This window comes from Bacillus rossius (assembly GCF_032445375.1).
Source record: "Bacillus rossius redtenbacheri isolate Brsri chromosome 9 unlocalized genomic scaffold, Brsri_v3 Brsri_v3_scf9_2, whole genome shotgun sequence".
In the NCBI taxonomy this organism is placed as follows: Eukaryota; Metazoa; Arthropoda; class Insecta; order Phasmatodea; family Bacillidae; genus Bacillus; species Bacillus rossius.
In genome coordinates, this window is record NW_026962013.1 from 22,216,107 (window position 1) to 22,225,084 (window position 8,978).

The 8,978-nt window shown below is 32.8% G+C and overlaps 1 protein-coding gene across 1 annotated transcript in view; it reads left to right on the forward strand.

Moving 5' to 3' along the window:
* Positions 1–3,511, forward strand: part of LOC134543279 (disks large 1 tumor suppressor protein) — a 719,411-nt gene extending 715,900 nt beyond the window's left edge. Inside the window, exon 22 of the mRNA XM_063388189.1 lies at positions 1,332–3,511. Within this exon, the coding sequence (XP_063244259.1) occupies positions 1,332–1,438 (107 nt within the window). The 3' untranslated portion in view covers positions 1,439–3,511. The remainder of the gene's footprint in view (positions 1–1,331) is intronic.
* Positions 3,512–8,978: the final 5,467 nt, after the last annotated feature.

Consider the following 8,978-nt stretch of genomic DNA (forward strand, 5'->3'; position numbering starts at 1 on the left):
TTTTTTTTTCAATCTAGCATACCAGCACAATGTCAGATTAAACTTAAATACATAATGTGTAAATAATTGCATTATAATAATGAAAGATATGAATTCATCATTATATATACATATAATAAACCACCAGAAATGTAAAATACAGTCCATAATCAAGTAAAGCAGTCCTTTCTTGGAGGGGGGGGGGGGGGGGGGGGGGAAAGGTCACCAATCCTAAAAGGAAATTTAAAAAATTAGGCTATTGTAAAAAGAAAATCAGAAATTTTTGCTTGTTTGTTTAATTTTACAAACAACTTTATGCAACAGAACAAATTTCAATAAAATTTTAACTTGAGAAACGTAAAATACAAAACAATCCGATCGTATGAAAACAATAACAAACGACTATATTCAGTTCAAAGATTAATGAATGCACAAAATATGAGATCCGTGCCTTGGTAAAGCGTGTGCACCATTTTCATAATCGTTGCTAGTTTGCGCCACTAGTCTCACTTGGTACTGGCCGTAGATGCTAGTAGCGAAGTGCACAGTCTTCCTGATACTATCCATATCTATGGTGCGATAAAGTTATTTTCTTACGTTTGCAAAGGTAAACGGTCAACGTTTTTCAAAATAAAAGCAACGTATTTTGTCAGGAGGAATATAAAAAAAAATGTGAATTTTAGGACTTTTCCGCTTCGTAAAAACGTATGAAACGGGAAATTATTGATTTTATAAGTGTATGTTCCGGGAAAGTAAACCATTGTAAACATAGTACTTTCGGCGGGACCAAAATTAATCGGCGTATGAAACGGGAACGTATCATCGAGGTTCTACTCTGTGTGTGTGTGTGTGTGTGTGTGTGTGTGTGTGTGTGTGTGTGTGTGTGTGTGTGTGTGTGTGTGTGTGTGTGTGTGTGTGTGTGTGTGTGTGTGTGTGTGTGTGTGTGTGTGTGTGTGTGTGTGTGTGTGTGTATATATATATGTGTGTGTGTGTATATATATACACATATATGTATATATATACACACATATATATGTATATATATGTATATATATACACATATATGTATATATATGTATTTTATAATCCCTAAAAAAAATAGTAGATTTGGCATAGTATAAAATTGAGTACAAATTTTAAACCTTATTTGAATTTGATTTTGAAATGATTTTAATATTATTAGATATTGTAATTAACGTCCCTTGAGGTTTGACTGTACATATGATGATCAGAGAAATGCAGCATGTCAACATTACACTACCTAATTTTGGAGTTAAAAAAACATATTTTTATAAATTAACACTGAAATGTTTACCTCTGTGTTGTTGTAATGATTGTGGCGGATGTTGCAGCGGTGGTCCAGGGCGACACTCCCGAGGAGATCTACCTGAAGGTGAAGGAGGTGATCCAGGAGCAGGCGGGACCCACCATCTGGGTCCCGTCCAAGGACCAGCTGTGACGGGGCGCCCCCGCCTCGCCTTGGACCCTCCCCGCGCCCCCCCGCTCCCGCTGAGGGTCCGGACCCTCGATCCCCCACCCCCCGCCACTTGAGGAATTGACTCGGAGGAGGAGCGAGGCAGTCTCGTCACCGGCGGGAAACATGGCCTTCTGTTTGTTCCATGATGCCGTTGAAAACTCTGAATAGAAATGCAAGCTGGATGCTGTGTAAAATGTAATTATATTCAAATAATTTCAAAAGGCATGAACACTGTTATCTCTTGCAGCTGTAATATATATAGAAAAATTTATGTTATGATGTAAAATAAGAAAGAAAAAAAAACAGTCAAGATGGAATCCATGTTTAAATCCAGTGCAGTGAATTTGTAAAAAAAAAAAAAGCGCAGTGGCAAGCTTGTACAGAAATAAAAACAATGTGCCAAAGTAGCTTTTGAGATGTAATGGTCAACTCTTCAAGTACCCATGGTTGCTGTATGCATCGCTATCTTCCAGGCCTATATTTAATTAAAATGCTTTTGAGATTGTCAATGTACCAAGTTAAGTTTTTTTTTTTTTTTGTGAAGTATTTAAGTTAATGTTTAGGGAGGGAGAAGAAAGTTAGTCTAGTGTTGATACATGGAAAACATTAAATTTAATGTAGGAATGAATTTTCCTACATTAAATTTAATGTAGGAATGAATTTTCCTAAAAGAGAAATGCTTTGTTTGCTTTCTTTACATCCATAGTATCTATTTTCTGCTCACTTATGTTTTAGGTGTTACAATATCCTATTCATAACTAATAATTTTGTATTCCTGTAATTGTGGCAATATTTATTTCCACAGTGGGCGCACCATAAATTTATACAAATGTTGAGAATCATTAATGATTACTTAATGCATTACATGGAATGTAAATGTAAATTGCTGGAAAAATGTTTTCAGCGTTCAATCAGACAAACTTTTATACTTAGAGGTGTTGTAACCATTTTTTTTAATGCCTGAGTAGTTGTGTTTGGTGATACAGAGAAATAATCTCATTTTTTTTTTAAAACTTATTTGTTGTAATGACTTTTGATGTGTGTAGTGTTGTTTCACAAGTTGTACGGCCAAACTGATGGATGTAACAGTAGTAATATTTCACCCTTTAATAGTCATAACTAAACCTTTCCGTGGGTATCATTAAATTTAAAAAAAAAAAATTCTTATTGGATTGTATGTTGTGGACCCTGTGCAATCTCGCTTGAATTTATTTGTAAAAGGTCAATTTTTATTTTAAACAAATTTTACACCATGATACATATTCTTTGATGTGGACACATTACTGCTGATAAGTGTGGAAACTATTAATTTGTTAATCTTAAATTGGTAAATATGCATGTTCAGTAAATTTAATTATTTTGGTTATGCATTTGATCTCAGGTCTACAGTTTGTTTCACAGAGTTTACTGTACTAGATGTTAAAAACCTTTTCATAAATTTTTTTTGTGCAAGGCAACTTGATTCAAGTTAAGATTTTATAATTTTTATGGGTGATAATTTCAATGAATATCTTTATCTTTCAGTAAATTGTAAGACAAATGGAAACTAGTATTATTGTGCCTTACATAGGCTATCTCATTTGGCTGCAAAATGGTAGTCAGGTTTTCGTTTACTGTGTGTGAATTATTTTTTTAAAAATTCAAGTGGTAATGAACACAGTTTATTCTCTTTACACTTTAGACATTGTGGAAAGAAGCAAACTTAATGATCACTTTTATTTAACAAACTGGATTTCATTGTTTGTAGGTTACTTGACCAAGCATTTTAACCAGAATCAAAACTTTCCTCACACAATGTTTCAGATATCAAATTTACATCCCCAAAAAATTGAACAATGCTTCAATAGAATGTAATGGATTGTAAATTTTCTGAAAATCCAATCATGTCATATGCTTCTGGGATTTGACTTTATTTCAGTGTTCATGTTTGACAAGTAATCTGATCATGTACTGCAGCTATGTAACATATACTTCAATACTGTAATCACATTGAATAATTCTTAAGTTGTAACTTAATGATGTTTCACAATTGTAAATAAAATTAACACTCCTTTCCTTGCTTGTTTTATTACTTCCATCCAGCAAGTCCATAGATACTATTTTGCTTGCTATTTTGTTATTAAAATTTTTATAAAGAATGTTTTTCAGTTTCACACTGCAGGATTATGATACTTTATTAAGAGTTGTGGGGATAATTGTTATTTTGCAGGATTGCAACTGCATTTATGACTTCCTATATCTTTGCCTTGTACAATTTTCACAACTATTTACTGAAAGAAGTTGGTTTCTCTTATTCCAACAGTGCAGTGAATTCAGTGATATATGATCTGTGAGCACTTGAAAATTACTAGATATTCATGAATACAATGTTTCATTAAAGTGAAAAAAAAAATAGTATTCATAGAAGTCTAATCAGTTATTTTGAAGTATGACAAGTGAAACTTCTTATATTAGGTATGTGAGTGATGTTATCACACAATATCTCTTTCTCTACCAGTTTCCAGACAACTTACCTAGCTATTTACTATCATGCAATTGGGATTTTTGTAACATTATCTGTTGCCATAATTATTTTCCATAAAATTGGGCTTTGTTTCTATAGGACACTTTCTTGGTGCTTAGCAAGTTACTTTAGACGGAAGTTTTGTGTTCTTTCCTTGGTAAGGCTATTGAGACTTTTCCTGGACATTTAGGATTGTAGCTGCTCCATGTAGTGAGTAGCACCACTCTTATTATTGGGGCATTTTTATAATTAGTATTATAAAAAAAAAATGTCCTCATTTTGTTGAAAAGGTTTTTTTTTTTTTTTTTAATACACTTATTGAGCTTCATAAACAATTTTCTTCCTACTGGCTTTATTGTTTTCAAGACTTGTGGTTGTGGTTTTTTTTTTTTTAAGAAATATTTTTGATCAATTCTATTCCAACCATACAAACATGCTCTAACACGCAACATTTATATTTTAGTATCCAACTTTACTTTTAACTCTTTTAGGAAGCGCTTCAGTAGTATATCTGTACAGTTTTAAAACAATTACTATTTTCACATTATATAATAACTTTTTACAATGTTGTCAACAATAATTATAAATATTTGTTTAAAGACTTTTTCATACTACTGTAACATTCTCTCAACTATTATATACATGCATATTTCTTAGTTTAATTTTACTTTAGTTAGGACTTTTCATTCACTTCAATACATTTTAGACAACTTCAGTGCCAATTCATTATTTCATAAAGGAAATCACACTTCCTTGGCAAATACATTAGCTACAAAAAAAAACAGTGTTTGCAATTATCACACTTGTAAATTATTTGGTAATACACCTACCAGTTCATCAGCGATATGTTTATTTCCATATAAATACTACCTTTCGGAATAACCTAATATACTAAATCACTGTGTGCAAGTTCAGAATACATTCTCATGGAAAATAAAATCCAAGAGGCTATTAGGCTATTGTGCATTTCTTTTTCAGGTGTTTAAGTGATGAACTGACACTAGACAGGTCAACTTACAAACATTTTCAAACCAACCAGACTGTGAATTTTTCTAAACATCTCATTCCCAGATAGTACAGTAAGTCCTCTATTTACGTCGTACCGATTAACGTCGCTAATGTTTGAGTACTCATGTTTCAATTTAAGTTGTCGCCGATTCACAATAACGTCGTTTACAATGACCGTAAATCTTTATTTTAACCAAAAAACCGTTTATAATTCTTTGTTTCCTTCGGTAGTTAATTTATGCTATGTAGCGTAAGCTACACGTTCACCGCCTTATCTTATCATACATCATGAGGGACGCTTCCTGCTCTCCGCGCGGTGATGCAATACTACCAGCCCGCCCGCTCGGCCACCCACCTATCTCGCACGTAGAAGTGTTATCTACTTCCCGCAATGACACAGCATTTTCTCCTACCCCTTTTCGTCCAACTCCTTGGCACTTCAGTAGAGGTGTAAAAGTAACTAAAAAAAAGTGTACCCGTATGTATTTGATACTATAACAATTAGTACTCGTTACTCGTTACTTCTGATACCGCATAACATGCTATGTTATGTAACAGCAACGAATCGAGTCGTATGACGTCGCGTAAATAATAATAAATCGAATATAAACCATTAAAAGTATTTGATAATTAACAGCTTTTGTTAACCAAGAAACGATAAAATCTCATTAGAGCAGCTTTATTATAATATCTCTTTTAAGATAAGAACAAAAAATGTGAAAATACGCGATAATAAAAAAACAAAAACATACATATTTATAATTTGTAAAAAATACTTTCTTACGTTGTTTCTGTTCCAATCTCAAACTTTGTCTACACACACAATACCTTTAATAAACAGTAAAAAACTTGGACGACGAATTTCCAAATTATACTTTTCTTAATAAACAAACATCGTTTGTTGTAACGAATAAGCGCGCGCATGCGTAAAACATACAAAAAATGAGAGTAACGAAATGCATTCGTGTGTAACGTTTCGTTACTCGTTACTAGATGCCGCACCCGTTACTCAGTAACGAATACATACGGTTTGCTACAGCTCTACACTTCAGTCGCTATGATATCATTGAGTTGGCCGGAGTTTTAAACGTGCCGTTGTTAACTTTATCGTGATTAAATGCGTTTGTAGTAGGCCTACAGTATCAGCTCACACAATTTATGATTTTTTCTTCATAAGATGTCTTCCAAACAACTATATATCTGTTTTTATATTTCAATCAATAAAGGTAATAAAGCAGCTGGTTAAATAACCATTCTATAAAGCTGAGAAGTACTAGTTGGACTTGTTTCCCACGCTGTCGGTTGTAATTTGCTGATAAAATTGCCCGTTGTCACGTCTGTATGCCAGCGCTTCCGGCCGACCTTGGGCCGTGGCATGAAACATGGCTCATTTTGCGTCGTTTCTATTTACGTCGCGGTTTTCAGGAACGTAAACCGAGGACTTACTGTACGTACAACCATAATCAAGGGGGGAAACGGGTTAAAATATGCACTGGATAATACAACTTTTGAAGAAATAAACAGGTATTAATTACACCAGGTGCATACATCAAACCTTGATCCACCACTACACACACGGAGCATGGCACAGAATACAATTTATTTCTTTTAATTGTGCGTATCCTATTATATCGCGTTACAAGTAAAGAAATAAAGGATAACTCTACTTACAGGCCCACCAACACTGTATAAGTACCAACGTATATGAATGAATATTTCTTAACACACATTTACAGAGTTTCTCGCTTCAATCAGGTAATAAATAACACAACCTTCAATGGTTTGTTAAAGAAATCTCTCCGCAGTCACCAATGTTCTGACTAAGTTAAGTTATTCACAGTTGAAAGTAAGAGGCCTGGGGCAAATAATTTTGTTAGGCCTGTTCCCTGTCATTTTGAACCCCCACAGTTAAAACCAATCTAAAGACTCTTTGCATCTCTGTTTTTACATTAATATAGTTGGCAAATTTGTCCATTTATTTTTCTCAGTAGTTCTTTTCTAGGCATGCTTATTATAATTACTAATGATTTTGTTCTGTAAGTGCAACTTGACTGTGTTAGTCAAAATGAGACTATTTTGGTAAAATTATTACCTAGAAATATTTGTTGAACACAGGCAGACATTTTTTTTTTTTTTTTGAATGAAGCAAATATTAACAATAATAACAAAATTTTTCTGTCATAGCAACTGACGAATTTGGTGGGAACTGATTTCTTTAACATCACATACAAAATAATTTCTTACTATTATGTTAAAATAGTTTCATTTAGGAATAATTTTTTATGCCCCAGGCTCTCAGGGTAGTGATGGTGTCATTGTGCAGTATCAGTTGGCCAGAATGTTAGTTAACTACTGTTGTTTGTCCTATTTATGCACTTGCACCTACTTTCGATAAATGTGTGTCGAATGTTGATTTATTTTTGTTTAAATTTTACAGAGCATTTCGAGCAATAAAATTAGGAATTCATGGGGTTTATTATAATTTTGGTTTATGTTTGTTTTTATTTCTAAAATAATTATAGAAAAGTTAAGGATAGTAGAAATTTATTATTTAACAGGTGATCATAATTTACTATGCATTGCATTGTAGATCCAATCCATTATTCCGAAGAAACCTGCATATTTATTCATTCCTATTTTATATGTACCTAAGTTGTGAATTTTAGTGGCACATAATGTTGGAGTAACTTCAACTACAAAGTTGAGTATGTCAACTAACTACAATTGTGGACCATACAAAAATACAACTTTAATGTTTTAATTTTTCTTGATTCATTACAATAATGGCAGTTATGTAGCTTTAGTTTTAAAATTGTAAATTTTTAAGGATATTGTTAGCTTATAAGTTATTAAACTCTTTTTTTTTTACTTCACTACTTTGTTACTGTTTTGTCCATTACTTTGCAGAAATGCACCTTATATTTTATATGTATAACAAACAATATCGGTTTTCACATATACTCTACCATAAAATTGTTTACTTAAATATTAAAACTGCAATAGCTACGAATACTCTTGTCAATTTTTTTATGCTCACTGCCACATGGCAATGTACTGTCGGGGGGGGGGTTTAGGGGTTCAACCCCCCCCCCCCCCCCCCCTTAGCACCGAATATTTAATTAATTTCTTATTCATCACTCAAACAAATTTCATATTAAAATTAAGAAAATTTTTACCATTACAATATTTAAATTTAAGTACCGAAAACTGCTAAAATAGCACTATTTTACACCTTCAAATCCAAATTTTCCCGGGGGAGGACCCCCAGACCCCCCGCTTTAATACGGGGGTGGGGGGCCATGCTTCTTAACATCCCCCATACACAAATCCTGGCTACGCCACTGTGTACTGTACTTATATTTTGATTTATTATTCTTACAATAAAAAAAAGGTGATGTGTTAAACAAAACCAAAATGTGAGCGAGTCTTTCAGTACTCACCTCAGTAACGAGCAAATTAATTTGTAATCATGTTTTTCATGCTGCCGATTAACTTGTGAATTCTTTAAAAAATTGCAGAGCATGTTAAATATACTTATCAATACAACATTTGCGATATTACTCCCACCATATACCAAGAGCCAAGACGTTTACGCATAAAAAAAAAAAATACTAATATGTTACATTTCTTCCTTCATTGGCTTAAAGTATATGGAAATAATTTTAGAAACATAGACTATTACTTAACAATAAGTACATGTTATCTTACAGAACTTTTTTTTTCACTTAAGGAATAATGTAACATTTTTCACTTTAGTGTCCATCTTTGATTGGATGCCATACATATGTTATTAGACTTTCAGTAAGTGTAAAACCTACTACTTTTATTCTTCACAATTAAAGAGTATTATATGATAAATTACTACTTGAACAGAAAAGACATTTATAACAATCCTTGCAGAATAGGGTACTGTAACTGAAGTTATAAAGATTTCAATAATATAAAAACACCAATTTGAGAATTAACTCAAAACTTAATTTTTTTAAATCTTGTTTGAACAATGAATATGAC